A 16097-nucleotide genomic window follows, 5' to 3' on the forward strand; every position below is an offset into this window, starting at 1 on the left:
TTAGAGCAAGTGACGTGTGGTGGTTGATGGTGGGAAAGGACTGAACTAAGGTGGACAGAATAGAGTCAAGGTGTGCGGACACAAGTTTAGCGTGGCAGGAGTGACCTGAGACAATGGGACCACCTAGACAGTCACGTTTGTGGATCTTGGGTAGGAGGTACAAATGAGCAGGGTGGGGTAAGGAAACTGAGTTTGGTGGCCGTGGATAGGAGTTCTCCAGAGTTGAAGAGGTTAATGATGGTGTTGGAGACAATTTTCTGATCATCTAGAGGGGGGATGATTTGGAGTGCACCAGAGAATCAGCATCAATTCAACCGGAATCTATTTGCTATCAGTCTCTTAAAATATATGGTCCAAACACTAATGCTGCATTATCTTATAACAGAAAGAGTCCGTTTGGATTGACACCAATCGCATACATTCACTTCCGCTCCTTTGACTTCCTTGCACCCTGAAACTCACTCTGTCTCTCACGTGCTCATCAACTCCCCTGCGATTCTTTTTGCCGTTAACCTACACAATGCAGTGACAATTAACACACCGGTGCAGCTTTGTGATGTGGGAGGAAGCCAAGGCAACTGTCAGATACCCATGCAGACACAGGAAGACTGTGGGAACTTCCCATAGTCGGCGTCCCTGGAGCTATGGGGCAGCAGCAATCACTGCTGCTGAGGGCAAGTATTTATTCGACTGTGGTGGCAGAATTTATTCAGGAGTTGTGATGCTGCGTACTGTCAGGATACAGCTTTGCTGCCAATTGTGGTTTTGTGCAGCATTATGGTTCAGCTATCGGAAACTCCTGAACAGACTGAAACAGAATGTAAAGCACTGCCACTTTCAATTGTTTTAGGGTAAAGTGAAATTCCAAACTGGTTTGATGTCTCATCCTAAAGAGAACCCTCTTTGACCATTAGGCCTCCATACATGTTGTATTTTGAATTTTGCAATGTATTGCGAATGCTTCTCTATCAATAATTTATCCACTGCAGCTCAGGACAAGCATCAGGATATGGAAGCATAGAGCTGCTTTGCACTGTACTCAGTGAAGCCCACACAAACACGTACCGTTCAATATCCGCCTGATTACATGGATGCTATGCTCTATGCAGACATACAGCATGCCATGATCTACATAGGGGCAGAGTCTGACATCATCCAGTTCAAGTTTAACAGTCATTTGATCATCCAAGAATAGAGCGTTTGTCTGGGGTCAAGGTACAAAACGCAGCACCAACAGTCATGCACAGCACAAGGCACGTACAACACATATAAGACAGCAGCAAATGTACACAGTCACACAAGGAAATTACAATACAGCCCAAGTCCCTGAGAGACGTGTCCCGCAAATTAATGGTGCATGGGTGATTGTCAGCAAGAACAAGCTTTCAGCAGTCTGCAGACGAGCGAATGCACGCACGCACGCAATTCACCTTGACCTCCACCGATGACAGCACTGATGTAGGGGCTAGCCCCCAGTCCAGCATGGGCACGGTGCCACAGTGCCTGCGGTATCTCCTCTCCTGGGCGGCTGCGACAGGCAAGCCCGCGGAACGAGGACTGGCCCACACTTCCACCGAGGCCACGCAACTCCCCTGCTGTCGGATATTCCATACAACATGCCATCATTTACATAGGCGGAGAGTCTGCCATCATTTAGATCTAATTGTTGTCCTGTATAACAAGAGCTGGTGCAGTATTTGTAATCTTCAAGGCTAGAAACTGCTTTGTAAGAAAATTAGCCATCCAACATTAATTCCTGCTTTTGTTGGATTACAAATTCAATTCATGAGAGAATGGCTAGCAGAATTTCAAGTATAAAATGAAGAGTACCGATCAGCTTTATATAAAGCACTACTAAAGGATGTGTTTATTTAAACAATAAGCATTGATGTTACAATCAGGTTACCAGTTTTGGAAGAGATGCTGAGCCTGACAACGTAACAGTGCTGAATTAATGCACATTAAGTCAAAGTGACAAGATCACTGAAGCAAATTTAATTAATGACAGTATCCTGGCTGATGTTAATTTAACTTCCCTCACTTTAACTCCTCATTAACTTCCCCCTGAACCAAATACCGATCTCTGTAAGAGAAAAGGCAGCATCCTCTGTGTCTTTGATTACCTTAGGAGGTGTTGCAAAGACTGTCTCATTCATCAGCTCTTCAGCAGCCCCTACAGTACAGCCCAGAGTGAAATGCACCATGGAGCCAACAACATCCCAGCATGGAGTACAGGAGCACTCCGTTTAATCTCACAAACAGAACAGCTATTTAAAGTTAACATTTATTTTCTAAAGCTGAAATTACTTTTAAGGAAGCCTTAACTTTGATTAAAACACAAAATAAATTCTAAAATAACAACAGTGGCACTGGCATGCCTTTGCAGATGGCTAAGGGAAAAGGTAAAATTTACATGAAATGCCTTAAATTTCCTCAAAGCTTTCTGTGGGAGATCCCACAAACTGTCGGTTGGTGGCAGAAATAAGGACCACAACCATCACCTCCGTACCACTGCTTGTTGTGGGCAGGTTTCTACACATGATGAATTTTCCTTCACGTTCCAAACAGCAGGGTTACAGTTTAGAAATTATCCTCTGGGGAAGGAAATAAATTCAAGATTGTGTCATGCAACCCCAACAAACAGCTCCATGGAGGCCTGAGAGGAGGACCTAATTAGGATGCTGATCCATCCTCACAATTACCTGGAAATGCCAAAAATGGGCCAGGCATAAATATAGAGAGGAAAAGTCTCTGGAATTAGACATCCTCAAGCAAAATGCTCATTGTTCTCCTCAGGAGAGTCCTCGATGGAAATTATGTCTGTGAGCAATGCTGTTGCTATGCACTTGTAATGTTACAGTGCCCTCTGCTGGATCAGTTGATTCACTGCAAATTCATTTTTTTCCCCAACACCTTTCTAACAAGCCTAAATTTAGAAGTTCAACAGTAAATTCAAAAGGATAAGGTCATGCAACAGTAAGAAATGAACAGAATTATTTTAAGCAACATCTTAAATTAGTGCATGGAACATTACTGGGCTTAATGAGGAAGGATAAATTAGGTCACTTTTACGAGAGTATCTAACCCTTTAAGTGCAGATACTTTTTACCTCATGCAAAGACAAATCAATTAGTTATGACGAGCATTGGTTCTGCATTGACACATTTTAAATGAGCTATTTTTTCACACAAAACAGAGGTAATAGGAGCTTTCACATTTCTAATTCTTCACTGAGAAGTTCTTTTAACAACAAAAGCAGAAATGATCAATACTAAAGAACATTTTCTTTAACAAAAGGCCAGTTTGATTTTCTGCTGGGGGGGGGGGGGGCTTTGAGCTGTGGACTACAATTTTAGGAAGAGTTTTGTGTTATTAGCCATTGGTCATCGAGAAGAAACACAGGCCAACTCCTGGTTCATTGAAGAGGCTCAACCTGTCCTATCAGCTCTGCTATTCGTTAGAAGGAAATTGACTGGCTACATAGTTCAGCTGCGTCAGCTCAGTCACAAATCAGGACAGCTCTGCACAAGTGGAGAAGTGTGCTTTTGGTATATGAGCCTTTTGTAAATAACCAGGATGTGGAGACTTCCCACCTCAAACTTATGACAAGACAATTGAGCTGTCTGAGTTATTTCTGTCCTCTTTCACCACTTCTAGCTGTACATTCACAGCACCTGGCATTTGAAGTTTACCTATTAGTTTATTTGCTAAACTTGAGACAGTTTAAGAAGTAAATGAAATATAAAAAGATGATGTAAATGACTGTATTAATATATATTAAGTTAACCAATTAGTTTAATTAACTCTTCATATTTGTTTTACTCTCCCTATTTATGAAAATCACATTATATTGAACATTGACTTCCATGCAACATGAATAACCAGAATACTGATGGTTGTAGAATGGGGAAACAAGGGACCCACAGAACAAGATGCTCTTTGGGTTCTTTCCTTCCAAGTATGTACAGTCGGCCCTCCTTATCCGTGGATTCCGCATGCACAGATTCAACCAACCACGGACCGGGAAAACCCGGAAGTTCTCTCTTCAGCACTCGTTGTTTGAGCATGTACAGACTTTTTCTCTTGTCATTATTCCCTAAACAATACAGTATAACAACTATTTACATAGCATTTACATTGTATTAGGTATTATAAGTAATCTAGAAATGACTTTAAAGTACAGGCAGTCCCCAGGTTACGAATGAGTTCCATTCCTGAGTCCGTCTTTTAGTCAGAACAGGTACACCCGGTATTATTTAGCGTCAGTTAGTCGAACGTTTTCCTTAGTATATGGTACATATTTTACCTTTCTATGCATATAAAACACTTAAGAAACATACATATTTCAATAATTAAACCATTGTGTTGCTTAGTAATAATTGTAGCTTTCATCGGGGCAGGGCCTTTCACATGCTCCATTAAAATTGTTCCGATCGTTGACTGACTGTAGTCTAACGCTTTTCCAATGATCGATGGTGTTTCAACTCTTTCCGATCGCTTTATTACTTCCAGCTCATTTTCAATCATGATCGTGATTATTTTCGTGAACAGAAACACTGCGGATTCAGACTGAGCTGGGTCCTAATATCCACCACACTGAGACAGGTTAAATAAAGTCTGGGGTTCCGCTGGGTCCTAAAGACCACTGCACTGAGACAGGTTAAATAAGGGACTTGAGCATCCGCATTTTTTGGTATTCGTGGGGGGTCGGAACCAATCCACCGTGAATTAGGAGGGCCGACTGTATATCCTTTTTTCTCTTCACCTTTATGACACAGGTAGCTTTGAATGCTGAACCTGGTGTGAGTTAAATACCACAATTAAACTCTTTTTAACTTCCAACTGTTTTTCAGCCTCCATAATCTCACTTCCAATTACTTCATCTTTTTAGAGACTAACTTTATTTGTGCATCGAAACGTGGAAACACACAGTGAGATACATCGCTAGCGTCAAATCAAATCAGTGAGGATTGTGCTGGGGGAAGTCTGCCACACCTGCAGCCCGACATAGCGTGCCCACAACTCACTGACTCAAACGTACATTATTAGAATGTGGGAGAAATCCCACACGGTCACCTGGGAGAACATATAAACTGCTTACAGACCATGGTGGGAATTGAACCCCCAATCGATGTTTCTGGTTCTCTCAATCAAGAATGCATCACATTAAAGGTATAAAGGTTAAAATCAATATAACGAGGAAAAAGAGAAGGATTGCTTTCACTCAGAAGATAACATCTACCAGGCCAGTGAGCACACAGAACAGTTAATGCAGAGTAAGGGTCTTCTCAGATATCTGATAACATGCAGTCTTCTGTCTGCAGGAATCCTTACCTGAGTGGCCCCGGGGGTGGTGACTTGAAGCTGTCAAAGATCTACAGCAAAGCATTAGTGCAGAGGCCAGCAACAGCCAGTGTGGGAGGAGCATCGATCTTGCACAGAATTTCATCCTAACAGAGAGGGGAGACACAAAGAGAAAGCAGACAAGTTACGAATATGTGAGGACTAAGCAGCGGCGTTCAGCTTCTCATTGTGAACGTCCAAGTGTCAGTCATGGATTACGCGATGCCAGTAGATTCTCTCGCTAATGTTATAACTTTTATAATGCATGCAGCATATTCTTTACAAAATATAAGGAAGTCATTCCAGGCAATCACAGAGCAATTGCAATCACTACTAGCGTTCCTTGTAACCTATACGCTCCCCATTCCCATCGACTCCACAGATTCTACTGCTCACCTACACGCTAGGGACATCTTTTAGCTATCAACAAACCTGCTGCATGATTTTGAGATGCGGGAGGAAAGCAGGGCGCCTGGAGAAGATGCAAGCTTCACATAGATGGTACCAGAGGCCAGGATCGAATCTGGCTCCTGGATCTACAAGGCAGCAGCTCCACTAGCTGTGCTACAGTGCCACCCCACATTAACACATCATGTCCAGGGTAACGTGGGTGCAGTCCCACCATACAACACAAGATAGCGCACCCGCCACCTAAAGTCAGGCCGTAGCTGAAAGCAACCGGGCTTCATCCTACTAGTTTTTCCACTAGAAAAGGAGAAAGTAAGGAATGGAAAACAGGAGAAAATCTGCAGATGCTGGAAATCCGGGCAACACACACAAAATGCTGGAGGAATGCAGCAGGCCAGGCAACAACTATGGAAAAGAGTACAGTCAACGTTTCAGGCCGAGACCCTTCAGCAGGACATGTAGTACAGGTATAGGACAAGTAGGAATGAATGGGTGATTGAGTTACAAAGGATACAGGTCTAAAAGTCGCATATGCAATCTCTCAGTTACCCAAATTACTGTGCAAAGCTAATAAAGGGAGAAGAGAATTTCTGTAAAAAGATTTAAGATATAGATGTATATATATATATATATATATATCACACACATAACAGAACTAGTCATTACTTTTTATTGAAAAGAGTTGCACACTCTTTTAGGTTCAAGATGAAGAGGTTTAGATCATTCCTTGACAGAGAAATAGCTTCAGTCCAGCTGGGGAAGTGGATGATTCCCAGTGAGGTGTGCACAAAAATCAAGAAAAGGCCGAGTTCATGTCAGCAGAGAAGAAATGTTCAATAGAGTTATTATCATTTCCCAAGCACGGTGTATTGGATATAAAACATAATAACATAATAAAAAATAACTATGAAAATGCCTTAAAATTATTAAAACTTGGTCAGATTTCCAGATTACTACATGAAAATGAGACAGACCAACTTGCTTATTACAATAACTGAACTGCATTTAGTAGTGAAGTATTGGAGAAGATTACAAATCGCAAAACTGCTGCAGCCCCATGTAGTGCTGCCTCTTATGTCATCAATTGACTCTCCTTCCAATTAGCCCCAGCTTATCACGACTGGTCATACCTGAGACAGACACAGCAAACTCTGCTAGCTCGCTCCTCAGAGTCTACGTGGCCAGTGTTGGATTACTTTCAATCCCTCCTGGACATAACCTCATCAGTGTTCTACAAGAGCCACACTTGAGGAGAGGGCAAGCTGACTCCTGATTGCATTGATATGGTTTAGCCAGTTCCCAGCATATACAAAGGAAAGATGGTTGCCTGCACTTCACTCTTTGGTCTTTCTCCCCACCTGCCTAATGACTTTGTAAGCCAGTTGCTGACATTCCCCATTAACCAGCGTGTCTAAAATCAGCAATTCTTGCACTGCCGGATGAAAATGGAAATCTCCGCAAACTATAAGGCTCATTAGAACACCGAGCACAAATACCAAGGAAACTAGGTGACCTTCATCTGCATGCAAAACACCATGAAACATTATAGATTAGATAGGGCTTTATTTGTTTTATAAAATATCATTAAATGTCATTAGGCATTCCAGTGGCTGTAGAGCTACACTCAATTACATTTGGAAAATGTGTTTACTAATGGTGAAATGTGCTGAAAATGCATTGGCTGAGGTTAAGCATTTCTCTCGTCATCATGCAAGGAACATAGCAACAGTATTTCAGGTGAAATTGTAAATCTATTCTGAAAGAAATCATTTATTATCCTCCTTTAAATAGACAACAGAGGAAAGTTCTGAAAACGGATTTCTATTAGTGATCAAAGCAATTCTTACCAACAAACGGGTTTTCAGAAAAGTTATATTCTAAGTTTTTAAGATATTCTTTGGAATATTTGAGTATTTAAGTGACAGTCAGCTGAATGAAGAGCAATGACTGTTGAAATGCTTGTTCATCCACTGCTGCCATCTTCTCCACATCCAGTATGAATTTAAAAGGATTTGCATTTATAAAAGGGAGTACCAGTGACGTCCCTTTGAAATGCAGCCACTGCTGTGATGTGGGGAAACACCACAGCCAACTTGCATAGTGCAAGCTTGCACAAACGATAATGCAATCGTGATCTGAAGATTGATTTATTTTTACTGATGTTGATCCAGGGATAAATCCCGTGCTCTTCCTCGAAATATATATACCCATTCCAGTTTGGATGACACAGTAACACAGTGAGTAAAGTCACGGCCTCACAGCACCCATTCTGCACATCTTCTCTGTGACGATATGGGTTTCCCTTGGGTGCTTCAGTTTTCTCCCACGCTCAAAGAGATGAGGGTTAGGAGGTTAACTGGCCCTGCACCCTGTGTTAGGAGAATGTCTGGAGAGGAGCTGATGAGAATATGGGGAGATTAATGTAGGTTTGGTGTAAATGGGAGTTTGATGATCGACATGGATTCAATAGGCTGAAAGCTACTGTACTGCATCCTTCTATAAGTCTAGGTCACTTATATCCACTTAAGGTTACAGGCAGGGTTTAATGATTTAACACATTAACCAAAATCAATACTGTACAGTACTGAACTGCGATGTCAGATGAGATTCTTGTGCCTCAACCCAGAAAAAGACACAAATGCTACCACAATAAATTTGGGAGGGTAGAGCACAATGTCAAAATTATATGGAATGCTAATCACAACTTACCCTCCATAAGTCAAACATAATGACAACTCTGGGTACAATAAATAGAGATTTCATCACTGAATTATTACTATATTGAAATCTGACAAAACTGAAGAACATCTTGCCGCTAATTTGGACGAACTTTGACTGCTTCATGGATGATATTGCAAGTTTGAAGATGATACAGGGGCCCAAGTTTTAAATTAATTACCAATCCACCCTTCAATTTGCTCAACCCTATGGTGGTCTTTCTGACACCACACTGTGAGGTGCAAATGATATGAGGTCAAGCTGAGGTGCAGTTATACATCGTACATCTTGTTAAACAAGAGAGGATGAAGAAACTGCAGGCGCTGTAAATTTTGAGCAACACGCAAAGGAGCCGGAGGAACTCAGCAAATCAGGGAGCATCTATAGAGGGAAATGGACAGCTGACATTTAGAATCAAGACCCTTCATCCAAGTTTCAAGTAACAAGCCTCATGTTCTGATTATTGGGGAAATGAGCTGAGTGTGGATGAACACTGTCCCTTCATAATGTTTAATCTGGACACAATTGCCTCTAGTTTCTGTTGGGAATAACATTCCAGAGAACCTTGTCAGTATAGTCTGATAATGTACAATATCTCACAGTATAAAACAGACAATAATCTTCACAAGTGGAACCAGTTGTGCCAGGTAAACCTCTTCTGTTATATGAATGCTTCCTTCGGGAATTATGGCACTTGTCCATAGCATGAAACTTTATCTTGTTCTTTAAGTGCCTTTCCAGATCATAAGGTTTGATATTAAATGTATCATACCCATCAAACTTTACAGCACAGATACAGGTCTCCCATGTCTGTGGCAGCGCTTTACACCTGGAATGGACACCACTCCTCTCATCTCTCTCCTTAGACTTCAGTCTTCCTCTGCTTTATTTGTTCATTCTTCCCTTCCCATCAGCTAATCCCTGTACGTTCTATGTTCCTAAACACTTTCTATTAAAGCACTTCTTCTCTCACTCTTTTTCAGATTGACATTATTCAAGGAAACAGCATTCGCTACTCCTACTAAATGTACCATGAGGAAAGTTAATATTTCTCTTACGCAAGTTTGCATCGGCATTGTAATCACACAAAGTCTCAAGCAACAACAACGTACAGCATACTTTTTTTGCGCTCTCTCATTGTCCTCGGATAGGCCATTCCTCTTATGGGTGTGGGGATGTGTACTCTATGGCCCATTAACAAGCTCTCAGGGTCTATTCCATCTCCCCCTCCTGCCCAGAACAATGATCTTTCACATCAAGCCTCCACATTTAATAGATCTCATCTCCCACCCCTCACAATTTCTGACACCTCCAACATGACACCACCACCCAGACAGGTCTGTCACTTCCCTTTCAGCATTCTGAAAGGACCATTCCATCTCGGGCTCTCTGGTTCACTCTTCCGTGACTATCAACACTCACTTTCTTTCCATTTCATCTTTCCGATGCAATCTCAAGAGGTATCAAACCTGCCCTTTTATCTCTTCCAAATGAAGAAGCAATATACAGTACTTGTTCTCAGTAGTTAACAAATTGAATGTAGATTAGGTACCCAGTGCAGGATTTCTCTGCTTGATCTTCAAGAGTGACTTTGGTCTCCAGTTGTCCAGCACGTTAATTCTGTATCCCACTCTCACTCTAACCTCTGTCCTACAATGCTCCAATGAAGCTCAATGTGAGCTTAAGGAGCAGCACCTCATCTTTAGTCTTAACACATTGCAATCCTTCTGAACTCAATATTGACTTCAAATAAGACAGGCTCAACTCCAGCCTTCTTACTTAACATTCCCCAAAATCACCTGATTAATACCATCAATTATTGTACATTTCTCATCTGCAGAACTACCTTTTTGGCATTCACGAACCCTTTTACACCCCTCCTTCATCCTGCATATCACCCTTTGTGTCAGTGTTATCTCTCTAGCCTTCTGTCCAGCACTGACCCCCCCCCCCCCACTTACTCTACAGTTTAAAACTTGATCTCTATCCTTACCCAGCGCTGATTCAAATATCTATGCCGTTTTCTCTTTCTACGGTCTTTCATTTCATATCATATTTCCAGCACCTGTGATATTTGGCTTTTGAATTCTTCCATTTGATTCTGGCACACATCACTCCCACTGATTATAAAAGCAATCTTCCTCAGCTTCCCTCTTAGCTCCTGCTGTTATTCCATCATTTCTGCAACCAGCTCATTCTGACACTGTCACTCTTTTCTTAATTCATCTCATTCTCATCCCACTTTAATAGTTTACATTGCCATTTTTCAACCCAACGCAATACCAATACAAACACATTTTACCTCCCTCCCCCACTCTCCACTTCCCACAGGGATTGTGCCCTCTGTGATTCCTTTGTCCACTTGTCTCACCACACTAATCTCCCTCTTTCACTTATCCCTACAAGTAGAACAAGCGCGACACATGCCCCCTTACTTCCACTCAAGGCCTCAAACTGTGCTTACAGGTGAGGCAAAACTTCATGTGGTCATCTACTGTGTCCAGTCGTCTCAATGTGGCCTCCTTTACATTGGTGAGACCCAATGTAAATTGGGGGATCGCTTTGTCGAGCACCTTCACTCCATCCACAAAAAGCAGATTTCCTGGTCACCAACCATTTTGATTCCAATCTCCATTCCCATTCCAACATATTGGTCCACGGCCTGCTCTATTGCCATGACAAGGCAGTCTCAGGTTGGAGGAGCAGCACCTCCTATTCTGTCTGGGTAGCCTCCAATCTGATGGTATTTCTCCAACTTCCAATAGTATTTTCCCCTCCCTCTTCCCTCTTCTTCTATTCACCACTTAACTCATCTCCCCACCTGCCTATCGCCTCGTCCTGGTACCCCACCATTTTCGCCAATGGTCCGCTCTCCTCTCCTATCAGATTCCTTCTTCTACAGCCCTTTGCCTTTTTTACCTATCACCTCTCAGCTTCTTACTTCATCCTCACTCCCCCACCCACCTGGCTTCACCTATCACCTTCTAGCTTGTGTTCCTTCCCCTTCCTTCACCTTCTTATTCAGGCTTCTTCCCCCTTCCCTTTCCAGGCCTGATGAAGGGTCTCGGCCCAAAACAATGACTGTTTATTTATTTCCATCAATGCTGCCTGACCTGCTGGGTTCCTTCAATAGACTCCTTTGTCTCTTTCCAGCGCTATGCTTATCCCTCAAGTGGCCTCAAGAATCCTTATCCAGAATTCCATTGTGAAACACAGCGGGAACTCAGCGGTCAGGCAGCACCTTGGAACCCGAGGAATGGTCCGTGTTTCAGGTCAGAACCCTGCATCACCACCAGAAGTAGCAGCAGGCAGGGCTCCTCACATCAGATCGGATGCGCTGCCAGAAGATGCTTGTTATGCATTAATCCTGCACGTGTCTACCGTGGCCTTTCTCATTTGCCCACCCATTCATCCCATGAAGCAAAGGCAGGTTTTCCCACTGAGATGATCAATGCATCCTGTCTTTAAAAGGCAAGAATCCCTTGCAGTCGCTCAGTTGAAAAGACACAGCAAAAAGACAATGATCACATTAGGATATTTATAATCTGCTATTTTAAAACTCCTTGAATATTGATCCTGACAATCTTATGCAGTAGTTTTATGCATCAGTGAAAACGTTGGCTGATAAGATGTGTGATATTACCCACAGTAACTGGATATTCCACACACATATATCCGTTGAAGCTCAATCAACTATTAGGAATAACGACTGAAAGCAAGTCACTCAGAATAACATCAAGAGACCTTAAGATCTTTTTTTATAGTAAATATATATTAGAAAAGCAAACAGAATTATAATATAAGATTGAATCATTGATTCTATGAATCTAGCTGGGGTAATACTGGTCAGGTGCTGAGGGATTGTGGGGCCCAACTAATGTGAGGTCTTAATGGAAGTCTTTAACGTCTGTTTGCCAAGGTCCACTGTCCCTACGGCTTCAAGGCAGCCACCGCCGTTCTGGTGCCCAGGACAGTGGCGGTAACTGGCCTAAACAATTACCTGCCCAGTGACACTGACCTCGACAGCCATGAAGTGCTTTGAGCAGCTGACAGTGGATGGTATAAAATCCCACCTTCCAGCTATGTTGGACTTTTCCAGTTTGCAGTTTCCAGTTTTCCAGTTTACCCACCAGTTGAGTCAACTCTCCTCTCTGTAACTTCTTAATGGAAAGACCCGTGTCGGTCTGAGTTAGCAGCAACATCTCAGGTTTCATCATGCTGAGCACTACCACCCCCCAACCCACACCCCCTGGGCTGTCTGCTCAGCCCACTGCTGTCTAACAACTGCAGTGCCAGAACCAGCTCAAACCACATCATCAAGTTCTCTGAAGATGCAGTAGCTGGCCTCCTCGGCAACAATGAGTCGGCATACAGGCAGGAGGTAGAGAGGCTTGTCAAATCTTGTGAGAACAACCACCTGAGTTCCAACATGATTCTGGCCTTCAGGAAGGCGGAGGCTGACCACTCTCCATTGCTCATCAATGGAGACAGTGAAGATCACGAAGTTCCTTGGTGTGCACATGATGGATGATCTAACCTGGGCCCACAACACCTTCTCGTTAGTAAAGAAGGCATCTCCACTTTCTGACGAGAATGAGGCGTGCAAGGCTCCCTGCCCCCATTCTAAAATCTTTCTACAGGAGCACCATTGAGAGTGTCCTGTCTGACTGCACCTTGCATGGTAACAGAAGCTTTAAGGAATGGGACCACAAGACCCTACAGAGGACAGTAAAAACCCTTTGAGAGAATCACTGGGCTCTCCCCCACCCCATTTGTGACATTTACCAGGAGCATTGCAAACGAGGGGCCTGAAGCATTGTTGAGGATCCCTACCACCTCTCTCTGACCCACTACCGTCAGGAAGGAGGTACAGGAGCATCAGGTCTAGGGCAGAAAAACAGGGTAACAGCTTTTTACCCCTGTCACCACTGAGGTCTCATCACGAGGAAAGTGAGCTACCTGCTGCACTGTTCACTGCTTACCTGCGCTGTCTGCCTCAAGTGCATGTTGAATTACATTTTGTTAACCTACTTGTGGTAGTGTTTTGTTTTATGCGCTGCGTGTAACATAGGCATAGTGGGTGCACTGTAGTCCAGAGGAATGTTGTTTGTTTGTTTGTATATGTGTACAGGCTGGTGACAATAAACTTGACGGTGTGCTGTGCGCACTTGCTGTTCACCTAGTCATCATTCCGGAATTCCTTGCTGTCCCACTCTACATCGTGGAAAGGAGTTCCCACTACAGTTCTGAGGGATCAGGAGGTTTTGGCTGCAATGTGCAACAAGGCTGCAAGTCCCAGAAAATATCAACAGGGTAAACATAATCCAAAGAGCAAGGAGAGGCCAAAGAAAGCCACTTCAATCCTCCCCTCCAGTCCCACTCTAACCCTTCTCTCTGTCACCTCCTGCACTGCTACAAGGTCCAGCGCAAGTGTGAGGAAAAACATCTCTTCATTCGGGGCATATTTCAGTCTTCTCAGCTCAGTATTAAACTCTCCAACCTTGGGTAACTCACTTTCTCTGTCTGTATCAGAACTGGCCATTTCTGCTCTGAGCCATCCAGCTGTGGCATTGGCTCAGTTTTCCTCATGTCATTAGAGGAGCCTGATATGCTGACCATGTCTCACGGCCCTGCTACTGGCAGCACACAGCACAGACAAAAAAGCAATATCAATAACTGGACCTCATCCAATCACAGATACTCCCTGTGTCCTATCCATCCCTCCTGCTGCCTTCTCCGCACCTTTAATTATGCCTTTTATCTCTCCGTCAACGTTTTGATGAATGGTCTCTGACTTCAAATATTAACTCTGTTTCTCCTTCCACAGATTCTGCTAAACCTGTTCAGTGTTTCAACAGGTACACTTAATGTCAGAGAAATGTATACAATATACATCCTGAAATTCTTTTTCTTCACAGCCATCCACAAAAACAGAGGAGTGCCCCAGAGAATGAATGACAGTTAAATGTTAGAACCCCGGACCACCCTCCCAGCTCCCTCTGCCACACGTAAGCAGCAGCAAAGCGACAAACCCCCCCCCCCCCACCAGCAAAAGAAGCATCTGCACCCTCCACTGAGCACTCAAGCATGCAGCAAATCATCAATAAAGACACAGACTTGCCGTGCCACAAAGTCTACTCGTTCACCTGGTATTCAACATACCAGAGGCTCTCTCTCTCCCCAACATTTTCGATAATTATTTCAGATTTCCTTTTTATTTCAGATAATTTCAGTTTGCTCATAATTCAGCTTTTGTGGCTTTCATTGAGCAAGTAAAGTACTGGTTTGATGTCCTGAGTTAAAGGGAGGCTTCACTTCCAGCACAGAGGGCAGACATGCCGGTCAGAACTGATGGGGAAGGGCCACAGTATGCCTAATGAATTGAGAGCTGGGAGAATAGAGGGCTAGACTGCAAGCAAGAAACAACAGATGAACTGAGAGGAATCCAGAGAGTTTAGGATTATAATAAACAAAATCTGCACAAAATAGAGAAGCACGCACTGTGTAGCTCTGGTGCCTGTACAAAAACAATCTAGCAACTATATTCTGCAACTAAGTCTGCCATTTTCCAGACCTTGTTCCAGAGGAACAAAGGAAAATTCTAACTCTGTAATACTACATTGCTGAGTATACCGGCTCCTTACGGACAGAGCTTGCACATCATTCCACTTTCAGTGTAACTACCAGACACAAGAACCGTAGTTATGGTTGTTTCTTAGTTGTGTGCAATTGATTGAGATTCTATTATCTCTTTTAACATTGTTGTTAAACTTCTTACTAGTTCGTAATACTCTTGCTATTGTCCCTTAAGGCACATCATTCTAACATATATCATTGCTGTAGAGCCTTGAGCTTTGGTTGTCCATAATCTGCCCTGACGGTGTACAATAGATACTTTACTTTGAAAGTAAGGGATATATCTAGAATGTTGTTTAACACTTTTCAGTAATATGCAAATACAACATTTTCACATTCTTACCTTGCAGATTTTATTTTCAGTTATAAGTCTTTTTCAACATATTGGACACGAGTCAAGATTGCCAACTGATGTACCAACATCCCTGTCCTCTTCTGCTCAGCCTCTCTTCATTGGAATCTACCAAGAAAAATTACCATATGTTAGATTTCCTAATGACCTCTAGGACTGCTGGAATCATTGAATGGCATCTCCTCCAATACTAAGGTAAACGCCTTTGTTGATTGCTCTTGGAACCATGGAAGGACAATTGAAAGACAAATAAATCCTGACTTGTGAACTACTGCTCATTGTGGGTTCTTCCTTGTCCTTGAGCAGCTCTCTACACTATGAACGAATTAGAGACTGAAATATATAATGGAAATGGTATTATTTTATTAAGATGCAGAGTGCATCTTGATGTGGAAGGTTTGAACATCTCCCACTCTGATCACGGATGCGTGCCATGGGTTCTATCTTGTCGTTGCCTCAGTATCATTAAGGACAAACAAGTGTTTAACAACTAGCCATCTTTACTTTTGTCCTAATTATTTTCAGTCATCAGCATCTCTGCTAAACTTGCAAAAACATTCATCTCACATGACTAAGACACACAGAATGCTGGAGGAACTCAGCAGGTCAGGCAGCATCTCTGGACCTTTTATTTAGATCT

General features: G+C 42.8%; 1 protein-coding gene across 4 annotated transcripts in view; it reads right to left on the bottom strand.

The window, feature by feature from the left end:
• The window catches only part of LOC140741864 (chemokine-like protein TAFA-4), a 316916-nt gene that overhangs the window by 282652 nt on the left and 18167 nt on the right, over positions 1–16097 (bottom strand). For 3 of the 4 annotated variants that reach the window (XM_073072352.1, XM_073072351.1, XM_073072354.1), the window contains exons 2-3: positions 15449–15565; positions 5335–5450 (exon numbers count right to left, since the gene is read on the bottom strand). In XM_073072352.1, coding sequence (XP_072928453.1) covers positions 5335–5449 — 115 coding nt within the window. In that variant the 5' untranslated portion in view covers position 5450; positions 15449–15565. The remainder of the gene's footprint in view (positions 1–5334; positions 5451–15448; positions 15566–16097) is intronic. The other variant, XM_073072353.1, reaches the window with a different exon arrangement.

This window comes from Hemitrygon akajei, chromosome 19 (assembly GCF_048418815.1).
Source record: "Hemitrygon akajei chromosome 19, sHemAka1.3, whole genome shotgun sequence".
Taxonomy (NCBI): Eukaryota; Metazoa; Chordata; class Chondrichthyes; order Myliobatiformes; family Dasyatidae; genus Hemitrygon; species Hemitrygon akajei.